Genomic DNA, 18,096 nt, shown 5'->3' with positions numbered 1-18,096 from the left:
GCTGAGTTGATTCTAGGATTGAACCCATGATTTCAAGGTATCTTTTAAAAAACAAATTTCTACTCAGTAAACGTTTACTGAGCATATAGGGACATATCAGAGTAGAATTGACAATCTGTCAAGATTTATCCTTTTTCTTTCTGTTTATATTTTTTGATTTACGCAATCTAATTCCTGGAAATGTGTGTAAAGTTCTCATAAATTGTTACCAGAATGGAATTGTGAGCATTATAATTTGCTTAATGGGAGCAAGAGTCTAAGAGATTATTTCTGCTAACTGAAGTATCTGCCTGCAGAAGAGAAGCAGGAAGTGGGAATATCTGACTCAAGGATGAATAGAACTTGCAGTAGTTCGTACTTAAGGAAACTCTTGTCATATGAAGCCAATAAACCAAAATGGTTTTTCTCTTCTGGTGTAAACTTGTACTTAAGTTGGGCTGGAAGTGATCTTTTGGGTTTTAATGGGCATGACTGGGTTTATCCAACAGAGGTTTAAGGAGATGGGTGGCTTTTCTTTCTAGGCTAAGGCAAACAGAGAACCAGCTGCCAAACCATTTGAGGGCTTGTTTAAGTGCCAGGAAAAGTTCCATTCAAATAGTAGAACAACTGAAGGTTGGAATCAAAATAAAATAAATTCTATCTATATGGATATTCTTAGTGAAAAATCCCTTTTAATTCTTTAGTGCTCAAGTACTTATGAGTATTACTGCTGTTATTCTCATTTTACAGGTGAGCAAATGTTAAGTAATATTGTAAATAACTTGGTGAAGATTATTCCACCAGTGAGCAGAAGAGTCAGGATTAGAACTAGGTTTGCCTGACCACAAATTGAGTAGTCTTGGTTACACCATACTGCTTCCTTGTGTAATACGTATTCACTGAGTATCTCACAGAATCAGGGTTCTGTGCAGTGTACTACAAAAACACTGTTTTAGAGTGTCCTCTTTTTTTAAGTGTAATTTTGATAGTCATCTCTTTATGTTAATTATGAAATTTTATAAATCCATTTAGAAATAAACAGACTCATATGAAAGCAGGAATGTTTCCTTTTTAATTATTTTTATGATGTTAAGAAAAATTACTTATTTATCTTCTGTTTAAGTTCACATATTCCTGAATGTGCTAAATCTGAGCACTAGTGTAAAATGTAACTATTCTTTAAGGAAGGCACTGAAAGCAGAATAAATTGAAGAGCTTACTCCTCCAATTGTGATCAGTTCATTTTTTAAGAACAGCTGAAGTTCACAAATACACATAAACTCACTCTCACATACATTTACTAATCAGAAACCAAGGTTCTTTAGTGAGTGTTTGGTAAAGTATTAGAGATCTGGTGGGTTTTTTAGTAGTAGTTACATTTTTCAGAATTGAATTCTTTTACTATGTTGGATTCTGGTTCACTTTTCCTTTCCAAGAGGGGATTTGTTTGCCTTGTAGCTGTGTCTGCAGGGTAGTTGCTTGATAAATGAAGGACAACTCTTGAGCTTTTCACCCTCCTGAGGTTAGAAAACTACCATCACTTTAGGGCTGAGGAAAAGGAAACATAGGAGAAATGTCAATATCCAGGCATTTTGAAGATAAATCACTGGCTAATGCAAGACCAGTGATAGTTCAAGACCCTTGATTGTCCATGTTGGCTAAGTGACTTAAATATGGGATTAAAACATGTGTGCATACATGCACACACACATACACATGCATACACAGACATGCATTGCTAAAATGGTTGTAAATGCTGCTGGGCCTAAGTTCAGGTTTTGTGAATGGTCTAGTTATCTAAGTTAGTCCTATTGTATCTATCACATGCTGATTATTGTATAGAGCAGTGCTGTCCAATAGAACTTTTGTGATGATGGAACTGTTCTGTATTCCTCACTGTCCAAAATGATAGCCACCAGTTGATTTGAACTTGAAGTGTGGCTAGTGAAACTGAGAAACTGAATTTTTAAATTTTAATTTTAATTAATTTAAACATAAATAGCTACATGTGACTAGTGACTACCATATTAGGCAACACAGGTCTGGAGTTCACTTAGAGCAACCTGCTGTTTACTTTTAATATATTATGTTAAAAAAAAAGAGAAATTTCTTTGTGATCTTACAGGACAGAATCATGATGGATCTATAGAACATACAGACTTTGGTCCAATTTAAGGAAAGATGTTCTAATCTCTTCCATCTAACAGTGGGCCAGGTGGAATGCATATCACTTGGGATTTTGAAGAGAGGCTTAGTGACCACTTGGTAGGAATGCAAAGACAGAACTCAAGTATCAATTTGATGGGGACTTAGAGTAAATGACCTCTAGGTTGAACTCATTTTGAGATTATGGGATGTTCCTTAGAACAAAAGAAGCTCACCTAAGTGATTTGTGTTAATATGCATCTTCTTAAAATAGACAAGGTCTGAGTCATAACTTTTCTTGGGTAGCTTTTGTTTTGTTAACTACCAACACAAGAAGGTTTTGGCTTCAAAGCACTAATCCATAAAGTTGTTGCCCTACAGCATAGGAAACTTGTGAGGTTGTTTGTATTTGTGGGTAGTTTTTGTTTGTTTGTTTTGTTTTTTTTTTTTGTTTTTTTTTTTAAATCATTTCTGGCAAATTGACAGATATTTCCTTATGGAAAATCTTATCTCCATCTAACAGCTCTACCAGTATGAGTGAAGATGGAAATTTCTGACTCAGTCATTTTCTCTCTTCCAATAAGTTACCCAGTTACTCTGTGGTCTCTGATAATGATGTAGATGGTCTGTGATATTAAAGTAGTACTTCTGATTTGAGGACTTGTAATATCTCAGCATTTTCAAAACCCACTTGCCTGCGATCTGGTGTGGCAGTGGTTAGCTATAATATATTTACTTGCCAAACACATGGTTTTGGGTCACTGGGGTTTTAATTTAACTTTGAATTTGGGGGATTAGAAAAAAATCACTAAGGAACCTACTTTGATAAGTTGCATCAGAATGAAGTGTTAGGATTAAAGCAGTTGTTTTTCCTTTTAAAATGCCACTTTTCACTGTCCCTCAGCCTCATGTGTTCATTGGAGGTGTGTGTATGTGTGTGTATATGCAACACAAACATGTTTAAAACTACTTCTTACACTTTCCTGTAAAACTGTTGATGATATCCATTATATAATTTAGTGCTTCCTATTTAATTTCTAACATAACTGAACTGACTTTCATAAAGTACTAGGCTAAACATTTCTCTCCAGTTGAAGAACTGATATTTCTTTTTTCTTATGAGAACTGAGCAGCTTCTCATATTTACCTTCTTGATTTGATTATCAAAAGATCAGATACAAATTTGAGGCCTTATGTAGATCTTGTTTTTGTTTGTATTTTTTTTCCTAACAAAAACTTTCTGTAGCTGTTATGCTGTTTTTTAAAATAAAGAAACTGTATAAGTACATTGACTCAATAAAACATTGCTACTGTAATTCACTTTTTTCCTAGTAAATATTTGTTGCTTCATCGTTTAGGTGCTTAAATTAAATTAAAAACATACATCTTTTTTTTAATAAAGTATTAAGAAAAGGATAATAAATAATGGGTTCCCCCCCATGATAGATAAATTAGAAAATATAGAAATATTTAAGAAGGAAAATAAGCCTCATTATAATCTTATAGTATATAATCATTGTTAAGGTTTTGATGTTTTTCCTTTCCAGTATTTTCTAAATTAGAATTTCAGTTGAAAAGTCAAGTATTTTGATGATAGTCAGATTATACTGTAGAGAGGCTCACAAGATCAGCTGTGTGGGCCTTGCCCACAACGTGGAGAGTAACTTTAGGACTTAACCTGTGCATTAGTCTATGTGATGTGCACATGGATGTCCATCTAAGGGTTTATAAAATAACAGACTTAAGAGTGCCATTGGTTTATATAAAACATCCACATCCTCTGGGGAATGTGATCGCCCCAAGGCTGGAACAAGGACTGATGGATAATCCCTATAGGTTGGCAGGTTTTGTTCTCTGAAGACCATTTTACCTACAGCTATGTAAAGAGGGGTTGTATTGCTTGAAAGGAAGTGGGCTTCATGTGGCTGAGATATTTAAGAAGAGTCCAGATGGTTGGTTGAACAGGGTAAGGCTGGACCGGATAACTGCTAAAATCCTTCCTGATAAACAGTGCCTATAATTTTAAGAAAGTGATGAATTAGTCAATACCTTTTTATGATAAGTGACTATCATTTAGAAATATTTGAGGGAACTGAACAACCCAAACTATCACCTAGGAACTTTATTATTCTCAGAGATATTCCCTTAGGATTAGAGACTGTGATACTCTAAGACAGTTTGGTATTACAATCAAGATGTTGACTTTAGAGGATGAGACATTTGGCAGAACTTTGCAGAGGATGCTGAATTATGATATTGTGGTCCTTGTAGAGCCTTCTATGAGGTAGATAGCTGTCTGTCATTTTGTAATGTTTACTGCAGGATAATTAACCCTGAAAAAGACTTTTCTAGTACCAGGATTTCTCAAGATTTTTCTCTCTCTTTTTTCTTTTTCTTCTGTCAACCTTATCTTTTCCATTCTCCTTATACTTAATTTAATAACATTTTCTAATTTTCAGGACTGTTCTCCAGGTAGCCTGCAAATATAGAGGGCTTATAAGGACTTGGGCCAGTTTCCTCCTTGTTCCAGCTTCTTTAAATTCCTACCAACACCTCCGGCACACATCACATTCTCTGCTTCAAGATGCTACATACAGCCTAAGCACCCTAGCAGATTGTTTAGCTTAACACACATGTCCTTAGGTGGACACAGCCTTTTTCATAGTACTGGGCTCCAATCTTGCTATGACATTTACTTAGCTGTGCAGCTCTGGATATGTTATTCCAACTCTCAGAGCCTCTTTTTTTTTTTTTTTTTTTTTTTTTCCCATACATTGAGTGATGTGTTTAGATGTTGTGGTCCAAAGATACGAACAATTGACCTACTGCCTGAGTATACCACCTTTCTAGGTATTCCTGGATTCTATCAGGTAATCAATGCCTCCATTAGACTACATCTGAAATTTGGAGTAAGGGAAGCAGAAACCATGCTCTTAACTGTCATTTGAGGCAGTGATAGTTTTGTGATAGTTTTGGTTGCTTGTTGAATAGGATTAGACTCATAGAGAAAGGTGACATTTGAGTGGGGGTGTTGAAGGCTGATTATGACTTTTCTAGACAGCAGAGGGGGTGGAAGGGGTGCTTCAGGCTGACAGAACATGGCCCCGCACTCCAACCCCAACCCATGTAATGGTGACTACACTTTAGACTTCCAAGGCTTTCCCATTCCCTGTGTTCCACTCTTGCACCAACCAACTGAAACAAACCAAAACAGTTGAAACTTTGGTTATTGATACTTGGTGCCTCAATTAATCATTTGCATGCTCTCGTGGAATGAAAGATTTTGTCTTTTGAAAAGGAATTACAGAAATCTCTGTGTACTTTGTGGGGAGTTTGGTAATGGGAGGTAATTATACTCAGGCTAAGATTGATAGGAAAGTGTACCTGATTTAATTATATTATGTGTCTCTGTTCATAAGGATCACCTGTCCCCCAGAACTACATAATAACTTTGGTATATTGGAAAGAATAGGGACTTTAGAGACTTGATGAGAAAAATAGCTGTGCCATTGACTACATGGACTAAGAACAAAGTAAATGAGGATAGAACACCTGAGTTTTTGGTCTGTTTAGCATCAGCCACAATTAGGTGTTACTTCTCTTCCTCCGTGATACTGCACTCAGGTTTTAATTTCAGCCAAATGAAAATTTGGGGACACTAAAAGAGAAGGATCAAAGATTCCAGTTACCCTTTATCCCCTAATACATTAATTGCTTAAACATTACTTAGCTATTATTCTCATTGTTTTCAAACTTCTGCCTCTAAGTGGGAAATTTCAGTTGACAGAGTGATCAGCAACTCAGAGCTTGGCACCCTTGTGCATTTTGGGGATACATAAATTAAAGGGGTGGTTAGTAGGGTGTCCACAGTCTATACTGGCTGCTGCTCTAGCCACTGGTGGTGGTGATATTGATGTCATTTTGATCCCTATATATAAACTTTCTGGGGCTGAGAATGTAGATGATTTGGCATTAGAATGAGATCTATTCACAAACTACCTGCATCCCCTTTCTCTTCCACTCAGGCAATTTTATTATAACTTTGAACAAAGGGGAGAGGCTTTTTAATAGATTAGGGAGGAGACATTCCTTCTATAGGGCAGTAAATAGGGTATGGGGCTTTACAGATGCTATTTTGTCTTAGTTCAAATTGTCTTTAATATCTTAATTAACAATATATTAGTCTTATATTTATTAATATTCTCTTTTCCCAAAGGGAGGACAACTCATTGAATGATGTTGAATGGGAGGAGCGAGGAGGTGGTTAGGTTCCAAGGGGGAGATTTTCCTTGGAATTTCCCACAACACTCACTGCCTCATAGGATTTTTTCTGTGGGCTGAATGGGAGAGTGAATATATATGCAATTGGACACCTATGAAACACTGCAAATTAAAGGAGCTTTTTTTTGCACTTGTTTCTAAAAAGTGAACACGGGCTGACTGCTAGAGGCCTATTCTTGGGAGATAGTGAGACAAAGTAAACTATGTCCCTTTGTTACTGCTCCAGTTTCTGAACTCATGTACCAACCTTAATGAAATTTAATTTATTTTTCTATTTCAGAGAACCCAATTCACATTTGTCTTATTTTAATTGGTATTTAATGATACCATTCTTTTCTGACATAATGTAACAACCATCTATTTCTTCCAGGAGTTCTTTGAACACAGCATTGGGGGGCTAGAAGATCTGGGTTTGATTTCCAATTCATCGGTTTATTTGTTGGGTGATGTTGGTCAAACCACTTAACTTCTCTGAGCCTTAGTTTCCTCATGAATAAAAATAAGGATGTTGATAAAACCTAGACCTTTAGGTGGTTAGGAGGAATAAATATGAAAGTGCCTTGTAATCTTCAAAGTGCTATACAAATGTCAGTTGTGGCTACCTGTCATTAACAAACTTTTGCAGAGAAAATGTCTCTCTGCAACATTTTCCTGTTCATAGAAGGTGTTTGTATGTGTGTTGAAAAGGGAAACAAGCATAATCCCTGCTCTCAAAGCAAATAAGTGTGTATTCCAAGTGCTACTAATAGCATTTACACAAAAACAGTACAATTCACAAAATTCCACCTACATAAGAGTCAATACAGATACTCAGTTGAAAGAAGCCTCTGGTTATTATTATTCCAGGCATTTTTATGTGGGTGGAAGCTAGTAAAAATTGAGTCATAGGAATTGTATTTTCAGAAAGAGTTGGGTGTGGGTAAAAGAATGACAGAAAAAGAATGAGTTATTCACTTCACTGCTAGTTTGCGTAGAGTTAACCCGGGAAAGAGTTGGCAATGTGCATGTTATTTGGATTATTTATGAGTGTGACATGCTGCCATTCCTTCGGGCAGAAAATTCTAAGTTTGGTTATAATGGGGTGATTAGATGATGTGTACTCATTCTGCATATTAGACTGGTGTGAAGGAGGGGAGTTCTTGCTAACAAGAGCACAATTTAATTCTTGTTTAGAACTTTTAAACTCTTGAACAGACTTAGTTTAGCAAAATTTTCCCCTACTAAGTTTTTTCTCAACAATGCTATCAACATAAACACAGGCCAAGTTCTTGATTCTTGGCTAAAATTTGAGAATTTGCTCATTTAATGGAAGAATAAACAAAATTCCTGCTGCCATGAAAGGGGAGGGAGTGTGTGTGTGTGTGTGTGTGTGTTGGGAGGGAGGGTGTCACTTCCATTTGTCCATGATGAAAAGATAAGGGGATCCAACGACATTCTTACCCTATCACTTCCAAACTTGGATTGCCTTTCTGAAACATTTCAAACAGCTCAGTTTTAAAGAGAATGTTTTGTTTCTGAGTGAGGAAAATTGATATAGCTTTAAACTGAGCTTTCTAAAATAGTCTTCAATATGTTTTATGTAAAATAACTATAGTCATTTACTTTTCCTGTCTTTATTGGTGGGAAACTGAGGTGGTCTTATAATCTGGTACTGTTAATGGCTAAGAAAACACTTTGAAATGCTGTTACAGAACTTTGAATTTTGTTATCAGTGTGCCAGAATTTTAGGGGACATTCAAATCAATGATGTTTAATTTTTCTCTTTTCCTTTAGTGCTGATTATTAGGCAGTGAAGATCTAGCTTCTGTTTTTCTAGAAATTGCCGAGAGGAGGGCAGTAGGGTGTTTTTTATGAAAAAGGAAGAGGTAGTGCTATAACTAAAGTACATGGAAACTCCCACAATTATTGTTGGGGGAACAGGGAACAGGGATGTGTCTGGGGCTAGAGGGGGAAAGTTGGCAAGCAGCACCTGAGGAAAGGTGGACAAATAATGAGAAAGCAAAAAGAAGATAACCATGGGAAGCAGATGCAAGAAAGGAAAAGAAAAAGTATTAATGGATCACTCTGTGCTTTTTAGGACTTTGTGAATACTCTGTCCTGATAACTTGGTGTAGCTGGGAGGGATGGCTTGGATTATTAAGGAGCACGTGGGGAGTCCCTAGGGACATGGCTGCTCCTCTGGTCATATTGCCCTCCTTTCATCTTTTTATACTTTTGCCTTTTTCTTTCTTTTCACATTTCACTGAAGTGCTAGGAGGAAAAATTTAATTGGATTAAATATAAGAGTATCAATAATTCTTTAATTATTATTTGGTGCTGGAGCTGGACCTAGGGGCTTTCAGCTTTTCCCAACAGAAGTTATTATCACATAAGCGAGAGTAGTATGAAATCTTTAGGACTTTACTTTATTTATTAAAGATTAACATTGGGTTCTGATTTAGGAGGAGTAGGTTCCAGCAGTAACTGCAGTATTAATTTCTGTTGAAGTTTCAGTTTCAGTAAAATGAGGGCCCTAAACTAGACATTCTTAGAGATCCTTTTCAGTAAAATAATGACAATGATAATAATCATAATAAAATAATGATATAATTGTTATTTTATGAATGTAGAATCTTGAATGTCTTCTATTGATTAACAGAGTTTTCTCATTTTTAAGAGGTAGCTTTTGGTTGGCTTGCAATGGAGCATGGTAATAATTAGCAAATTTTCTTTGGTGAATGTCATGGACCTTGTGTACCAGGGAAGCCTGTGGAACCGAGTTAGCTCCTCAGCATGGTACATAGGACCTTTCAAAGATGTCTCATTTTTTGTTACTATTCCCTTTGGACCCTTTGTGCTTCCAGCATATAGAACTCTATAGCAGTCTATGCATTTTTTTTTTTTCTTGTCTTTTCTCATAGTTGGTCCCCCTGCCAAGAATCCTTATGACTCTGCCCTTAGGGATTATAACCTATCCTTTGATATCTGTTTCATATGGTCACTGCTTTAAGATTTCTTGACATACTCTGCCCAAGTCACCTGTAATCCTTATCCCTATCCCCAGTGCATGACAAACATAACTGCTCCAATGTTTGTGTCCTAAAGGACTTTCTATAAGTCTTTAACATTTATCAAACTATATTATGCTTATTTATCTTTCTTTAACCTCCATCTTCTTGAGGGCTTGGAAATGTCTCATACATTCTAAAATAGAGCTCAGTACATGTTAGTTGAAAAATAAGTTTCACTAGATGCCCCCTATGTCATTTGTTTATTTAAGGATCCACAGCTGAATGAGAATCATCCTTCTCTTCAAGGAAAATATATTATCAATATAAATCCACTCTCTCTCCCCTTTTCTGATACCTGTTTAACTTAAATGTAAACCAATTATTTGTATACTTACGTATGTATCTGGATTTAGAAAAACAATCATTTGAACTGTTTCTTTTAATGGGAATGAGGGAGGATTCTAGTTTTTATTTGAACAATGTTTGACAAATTTACAAGTTGCTATGATTCTGTCATAAAGGCAGAGCTTAATTATGTTCATAATGTTTTCTTCCTTTGTCTATGGAGCTATTGCTCTTCTTCAACTTTATTGACCAGTTTCTCTTCATTTATTTTCTATTAATTAGCCTGTCCTGAGGTCATACTGTATGCTACATTCAGTGCGTAATTGTATAGAAGGTTCAGGGATTAGTCCCTCAAGGTCCCTGCCCAGAAGAATTTGCAGTTGGATGGGAAGGCAGCTGTGTACTCCAGTTGAACGATAAGGATTGTTTCTTTCTATTGATGTGCTTCTAAGGAACGGTCCAGAGTTGTGTGGTTATTAGTATTCAAAAGAAACTTAGCCATCACTTTCTAACCTTGGGGAAAATGTTTGGGGCAGAGAGAAGAGGTTACAGGACCAGTGAGGTCTGGGTGGAACAAAGGAGAATAGTTATGGAATTGACTATGGTGAGGAAGCTAATTTTAGTAGCAGGCCAGGAACAGTAGAAGACAGTGAAGCGGTTGGCTAAATGGCAAGAAAATCAGTTTGTGATTGGGGTGAATTGAAGTCAACATGGGAGGGAAAAAGTTTATGAAGTACGACAAAAGTCCAGGGTCTAATGGTTCATGTTAGATTTGCCTGCAAGGAAAGGTGGTAAGATGAGTTAATACTGTGTATACTCAGTATGATGATGAAACTGTTTATGTCCAAGTAGAATAAGTTAGAGAAGGAGCAAAGATTGGGGCTCTGAACTTGATCTGGCTGTGAAATGGTTTCTGTAATTCCCAATCTGGTTACTGATTTACAGAGGTGACTGGAATGTGTCTGTCTTCCAGCTGGCATTAGAATAGCAATGTAGGGAATACAGAGGCAGGTTGTTTCGGTTTGTTAAAGCAGATGAAATGCAATATACCAGAAATGGACTGGCTTTTACAATGGGGATTTATTAATTTACAGTTTACAATTCTTAGGGCATGAAAATGTCCAGCTCAAGAAATCACCAGGATGATACCTAGATTCTGAAGACAGGCTGCTGGCATCCAGGACACATCTTGTCACATAAGAAGGCACATGGCAGTGTCTGTTGGTCCTTCTCTCCTGGGTTTTGTTGCTTTCAGCTTCTGGTTTCAGTGGCTTCATCTGTTTTCTGCCCTCTCTTAGCTTCTCCAGGGCTTTTCTCTAAACTTCTCTCTACTTTTTCTGTCTTTTATCCTCTTAAAAAGGACTCCAGTTAGAGGATTAAGACCCACCCTGGGGCAGGCCTCAGCTGAGATAACCTAATCAAATGGTCCCACCTACAATAGGTCTGCACCCGCAGGAATGGATTAAAAGAACATGACCTTTTCTGAGGTATATAAGAGGATCAAACTGCCACATGTATTTGGAGAGTCTTAGTAAACTCTGAAGTATTAAATCAGTGTATTTGAAAATACCAACCTCTGTGTATGAGTGTATGTACTTCGTGTAGTCATTGAAGATATGGATCCTCCTCTAGCTCAGACACTCCCCATTGGTGCCAATTCAACTTCTGTTGTAGGAAGATACAAGTCCAAATCACAATAATTGAACATACTTGAGTCTTGCTGTTTAGATGGTAAGAAATTAAAGAGAGTTGTTGTTAAGATAGTTAATAATTAATAAATTCCTTGCCTTCTATGACAAACCAAGACTGTTTTTTTATGTTTGTGTTTAGTAGTATGAGCTATTGACTAAATGAAAGAAGTGGATTAAAAAAATGTTACATTCAATTGTAGAATCTGAAATATATAAAACATTACAAAAAGCACAGAAGCTAATGTAACAGACACCCAAATTTAATAAATGTTAACATTTTGCTTTATATGCTTCAGTTTTCTTTCTTTTTGTTTTTAAAGTAGTAGTACAGTATATACAGCTAAGGCATGATTGTCCTACCCTTTTCTTTTTTCTCTAAAGCTAACTACTATTTTGGGTTCTTTTGTGTCAGTGCCATATAGTAAAAAATATACAATTTTATTACGGGTGTATGCATCCATAAATAATATATTTTATGTTTTTAATGTTGCACTGACTAAAATAAAAAATTATTAAATGAATTAGAGTTTTCAACAATTATATATGTAGCCCTTGACTCAGTCTAAATTTATAATTGTGGAAAACTGAAATTCATTTTATTTTTATTTTAGTCAGCTCAACATTAAAAGCATATAAAGTCTGTTATTTCGGTATAACTTTCTGATCTAATAACTTGTAATCAAACGGACTTTTAAACTTTTTGACCATGATTTACAGAATCGTATATGTTTTACATTATTACTCAATAGGTATCATAGACATGTGTATGTATGTGCATGTGTGTGTGATGTAAAATTCAAAAGAGTTGCTCTGAGCCATAGTTTCCTATATTAGTATGATAGACTCTGTTATTTTCTAGCATATTTATTTCATTTTTAAAATACTTGACTGAGACTTGGCAAATTGATTTTAGTAACAAGTTGCCACCCATGATTTGATTTGTTAATAATTGTTAATCTAAGATTGCTGTATTCAAACACAAGCTCTTCTAGTATAATAAAGGTACTTCAAATAAGGCAACACATTAAAATAGCGTTGTGTTACACAAGATTTGATTATATTCTTTTTGGCTAGTTCACTTTGAATATTTTTCTAGAAATTAAATCCATACATGTCTTACCCATTTAAAACCGAGATATTAATTAACTGAAGTGTTTTAGAGGGTGCATGTTGGTCAGTATAGAATGTCTCCTTTCAGTATATTCTGACCATGACTTACCCAGAGTAAAAGGGGTTGTCAGGATAAAAAAAGAGCTCTTGCTATCCTGAGAGACAGAAGGCTCTGAAACTGGCCCCCAGCTTTGTCATCAACACAGTTTCTGGCCCTCAGTTTCCCTGCTTGTTAAATGAGGGGGCTAACTAGCTTAGCTTGAAAGCACTTTCATTATATGAAATGTAAGGTGACTTGGACCTCAAGTGTTAAAGTTTGCTGAGAATGTATCTGATGACAAAGAATAGGGCTTTCTATTGGAATTACTAGTTTTGCTGATCACCTTTGCCTTTGAGCAAAGGAATGCTTCTTCCATCATAAAATCACTTCTAAGTAGTCTTGACATCCCCAAGATCGCCCGATTTTGTGGTTTCATTAATACTCAGTGAGGGATAGGGCTGTTTGAAAGTGTATGTGAACAGACCTACGTGTTGAGAATGCCAAGGGAGTGTTTATTCATGCCAAAGAAATGAAGTGTCCTCATAGGGAAATCCAGAGCTTCAGAAATAAATCTGTAACCTCTCATAAGCCCTAGGGGATGTTTTCATGAGTCCCATACATTGCAGTAATTGAGGCTTTGGGGAATTTTCCTTTTAACGTGAGTTACATGTTTGGAATAGAGTGAGAATGTATCACCTAAACTGCATGGCTTTAAAACAAACAAACAGCACTTTTGGTAATAAGAGTCTGTCATGTTTTATTTTGTTTGTGTGTTTTTTTTGAACAGCAGGGGTTTGACTTGTAGTTTGGGGTAGAATGGACCTTGGAGACCATCTCTTTCCCATTTTGCTTCAGGAAAACAGGAGAGCAAATGCTATTCTCTGGATCTCCAGGTAGAGGCAGACTTAAACGCAAATTTCTGGTGTCTCCTCATCTAGGGCCAGGGTTTCCATTTGCTTTTAGGTTGTAGACTATTTGGGGGCAGCTCTAGGTAGAGACCAGTTCTACTTCATGTCCAAAGGTGTGGAGCACAATAAAGAGTGATTATCCTTAAAGTAGAGATCTGCTCCCACCTGAGGGACTAATGAAGGTATGTTTTCCTTAAGGACCCCAGAATAGGCTTATATCTCTGGGAAAAGATCCTCTGAACCACAGATGGCTGAGGCAAAGATAAGATTTCTTTTAACTCCTCTGAGCACAGGAGAACTCAGCTATCTCTTAGTAGAAATATGCAAAGCACTGTTGACTCTTCTTTTGTTTCAGCAGTACTTGTCCACCCTTTATAGATGTGGTTTGGAATCTCTGGAGAGGGTTTTGTATCTGTGGGTAATATCCCTCTCAGGCCAGAGACCAGAGCAAACCATTACTTTGACACTCTGTGCTTAGTGCTGAGCAGGTACTCTGTGGGTTTTGTGAATGAAGATTTTGTGCCAAGGAGTCACTATTTTGGGTACTTCAAGCTGTAAAGTTGATCATCCTGAAGTGTTAAAATTTGTTTTTTTGATGTAAACAAAATTTTTTTCCTTTTTTGTTAAAGCAGTACTAACCAACCTTCCTCTGTCTGCTCTTCCTCCCTCATCCTCTACAGTATGCCGAGATTTTGCTGTCCTGGAGGACCACACCTTGGCTCACAGCTTGCAGGAACAAGAGAGTGAGTAATGGCCCCTCCTCATTCATGAGCCTTCAGTTTTCTATTTTTAGTGGTAACTTGGGGCCTGTTTCTTAGGGTGAGGCAGAGAAGGAAACAGTCAGCAGGCTGTAACATCCATCCATCTTGAAGGATTTGTCCAGGCAAATGACACCTGGATGAAGAATGAAGTTATGGTTGTTTTGAACTAAGCTGTCAGGGATTAGAAGACTAATGAATATGTAGAAATGGAGAAAAAGAGGAAGTTGAGCTTTTTCTTTTACCTTAGTGTTGTAGGAGGGAGACAATGATTGTAGATTTATCTGGGGTGTGCAGAAGGCAGGGATAGAGATCTATTCCTCCTTTTAGAATAGGGGCCTGAACATCTTTTCCAGGGAACATTGATATTTCGATTAGGTTACATTATGGACTTTTTTAATATCTCTGCATGTACTGATAGAAAGTAAATTTAAGTTTTATGTGGTATATGAAAGTGTTTATTAGTTCTTCTACCAGTATGAATCATTTTAATTTAAGAATCATTAATTTATGTGTCAATATAAAAATTAAGTTTTTAAAAAATGCAGGTATAAATAGAATGGCAGCATGTGATATTAGAAGGAGTTTAACCCTGGCTTCAGAATATTTGTCTTAAGTCCTGGCACTGCTGCTTTTTGCCTTGTGACCAAAGCCAAACCACTTAGTCTTTCTGATTCATCCTCTTTCTGCTGAATGGAAAAATGGGAATAATTCCTGTGATGCCTGTATATAGCATTGTTGAGAGCATAACATGAAGTGTTACAAGTGAAGCTCTTTTTAATAGTAAAGTTCTTTCAAGTTTATTATGAGGCTTATTAATTAACAAGTCAAAGCATCATAATTCTTTTTCTCTCCAGTTGAGCATCATTTGGCATCAAACATTCAGCGGAGCCGTTTGGTCCAACATGATCTCCAGGTGGCCAAGAAGCTCCAAGAGGAAGATCTGAAAGCCCAGGCTCAGCTCCAGAAGCGCTATAAAGACCTGTGAGAATATGGGGAATAGAGGGCTCGTGCCATACCTGGCTTTTCTGTGAAGCTAACACCAGGGCAGGGGAAAAAGAGGCTGGCCTTCTGTCTCTCGGATTCCTTCCACTATTAGATTTTGAGTCCTACAATGATTATCCAGTAGTTTGATTTTTTTTGATTTGAAAAATGTTCCTTGTTGTTGGAAAACTTGAGTAGGTTTTGGATCATGTAGATTTGGGTGTGAATGCTAATGCTTTTTAGCTGTGTGACTTGGAGCCAATTGGTCCACCTCTCTGAGTCTGTTTTCCTTACACATACCATGGTGAAAATAATCTGTGCACCCTCTGACTCATAGGTTGTTGGAGGATCCAGTGGAATAATGGATATCAAAGGTCTTTATGAGTTTTTTTGAGTTTCTTTACTCTTTCCTACCTGTGTTTGCTGCCCTTTTTTTCCTTGAACTCTTTGATTTACAGGTAGAGGTGGAGTGTTCTGGAAAATTCAGAATTACACACTCAATTCTCCGCATAATTTCAGTATCTGACAACAAGTTTGCTTTCAGTCCCCACCTTTAATAAAGAGATGATCATTTCTACAATTCCTTCCAGCACAATGACTTTTTACTCTTTTCCAGTGTTCGAGAGTTCACAGGGTACATCTCTTCTCTGAGAAAGAGCTAATGGTAGATATTAACCATGACCCTAGTGTATTCAGGGAAAAGAGACAAAGGGAGAAGTGAGAGGACCTCTAAATTTACTTTAGTGTCAGATGTTCAAATAAAACAGGAAAACTTGTTATTTTTACTGTCTTTGGGGAAGGGTTTATCTTGTTTTAATATTTGTAGAGGGAATGTTATTCATCTTTTGTTCAGCTTCTTTATTTTTTTTTCCATAGTCATAATCATAGAACATTTCTATGTTTATTATCAGTTTTTCTAACAGATGACAGTAAAGTGTCTTGGAGAATAGGTTGCTTATTTTTTTGAGCCCTTACAAAGGTACTCCATGGACTAACACCAGGCTGGCATTTCAGATTGCTAAATCTCAGATGGATATACAAGAGAGCAAGCAAAATCTGGCGTGAAAAAAAGAGATTGAGAAGGAGCAAGCAGGATGGTAGGTGGACTGTTCAGCAAGTGGAAAGCAGAGATTCAGAGAATTTCCAGAACACAGAAGTGACTATTTGATATCTTTGTTTCCTGAGATCAAAATCTGTTCAATGGATGCATCCTCATCTCGGGGTGGGGCCCTCACCCCGGGGCCAAGTGAGACCACACCAAGAATAAGAGGGTGGTCTACTTATCTGTTGCCGAGAGCAGCACTGCCTTGCTGGGCTCACCTCAAAAACTTGCTGGGCTCATCTCAGAAATGGAGCTATAGTTCTCACCGTCTCTGGCATTTACATTGCCCAGGTGGAAATTAATCTGGTTCCTTGGTGGATCCTCCTCCTTGATAGAGAGGCACCCTCCACCTTCATCAAAGAAAACCTGGAGCTCTGAGAGGCTCCCTGCACTCCAAGTTTACATTCCCACCTGGGGCCATCACACGGCTGGTCAAGACCAAAAGGATTTATTTTGTAAATAAACACTTATTGACTTTTGCTATACCTGACTCCATGGTAGGCACTGCAGACCACATATGAACAAAATGTAGCCATTGTTTTTAAGGGCCTAAGGAAAAAACCTTGAGTGTTATGTATCTAGAGATGCATGCACAAGGTACAGAGAGTTACCTAAGAAGAGAGAAGGGGCTGGAAAAAGCTTCATAAAACTTGATATATTTAATCTGAATCTTGGTTAATTAGGAGTTTACAGTGATAACTGGAGAAAACTTTCAGCCAGAGAGAGTAGCATGCATAAAAGTGAGAGGTAAAAGGGCCTGAAATCTTTCAGGAGCTGCAAGAAGTTCAGTATTGCTGATGTGGAGAGTATGGTTAGGGATATAGGTAGGAAATGAGGCCAGAAAGGTAATCAGGAGCTGAACCATAAGCATAATGGAAGTTATGTTAAGGAATATAAATATTATAAATTTATACTATAGAGAACTAGAAAACCATTGAATGTGTTTTAGATTTTCATTTTGGAACATACGTTTGGTGCTGGTGGGTGATAGATTGAAGGGGACAAGATTGAAGACAGTTACTGAGCAGTGATCAAATTAAGAGACGATGAGACCTCAATTGGGGGTGATGGCGATAGAGAATAGAGAGAAGGGAGATGGTGAGGCCTGAATTTAGGGTAATGGTAATGGAGCTATGGAGAGGAAGAGACAGATTTGAGAGGTAGAGGCTCAGTGTTACAGACTGAGTTATGGTGAGAGTCAGAGCTAGAATGTTCAGAGTTCTAAGTTATTGCCCTTTCCATTATTCACATTGTATCCCTTAGGAAGGCCATTTCTGAGGCTGGTGCAGAAATGCACATAGAAAGTTTAAGATACTGAATTAGGGTAATGACAGTGAGTATAATGAAGTTATTCAAAGATGATCATGACAAACCACTTTAAAATATAAATCAGGACTTGGAGACTGATGGATTATGTGTCCCAAATGAGAGGAGAGCCAGGTATTATGTTTCTCTCTGGAACTTGAAGGGTATGGAGGTGTATTGGCTAGAATTAGTAAGTTAGAAAGGAAGCTTTTTAATTTTCACACCTCTGGCAACCTTGACAGCTACAAACTATGTGAAGAATGAAATGCTGCAGATTTTAATGAACTAGAACCTTTCACACAGTCTGGGTCCTGCGGCTCCTGTCCAAAGTCAGGCTTACTGATTGCTGACTACTACTTTCTCACTTGTTTTTGCTTCCTCAGGATTCTATATAATTAGCTGGCGGAACCAGAGCTGGTCCTTCTTGTAAATATGGTTGGTTCGAAATCATTAAGCTC

At 37.2% G+C, this 18,096-nt stretch overlaps 1 protein-coding gene across 4 annotated transcripts in view; it reads left to right on the top strand.

Moving 5' to 3' along the window:
- The window catches only part of CCDC50 (coiled-coil domain containing 50), a 104,257-nt gene that overhangs the window by 14,898 nt on the left and 71,263 nt on the right, over nucleotides 1-18,096 (top strand). For all 4 annotated transcript variants that reach the window (XR_005217307.1, XR_005217306.1, XM_037838269.1 and 1 more), the window contains exons 2-3: nucleotides 14,170-14,232; nucleotides 15,105-15,231. Coding sequence is in view for 2 of the 4 variants with exons in the window: in XM_037838269.1 (XP_037694197.1) it covers nucleotides 14,170-14,232; nucleotides 15,105-15,231 (190 nt within the window). In the remaining 2 variants the exon portion in view is untranslated. The remainder of the gene's footprint in view (nucleotides 1-14,169; nucleotides 14,233-15,104; nucleotides 15,232-18,096) is intronic.

Source organism: Choloepus didactylus, chromosome 1 (genome assembly GCF_015220235.1).
Source record: "Choloepus didactylus isolate mChoDid1 chromosome 1, mChoDid1.pri, whole genome shotgun sequence".
Taxonomy (NCBI): Eukaryota; Metazoa; Chordata; class Mammalia; order Pilosa; family Megalonychidae; genus Choloepus; species Choloepus didactylus.
This window is presented reverse-complemented; position numbering and strand designations above follow the sequence as displayed.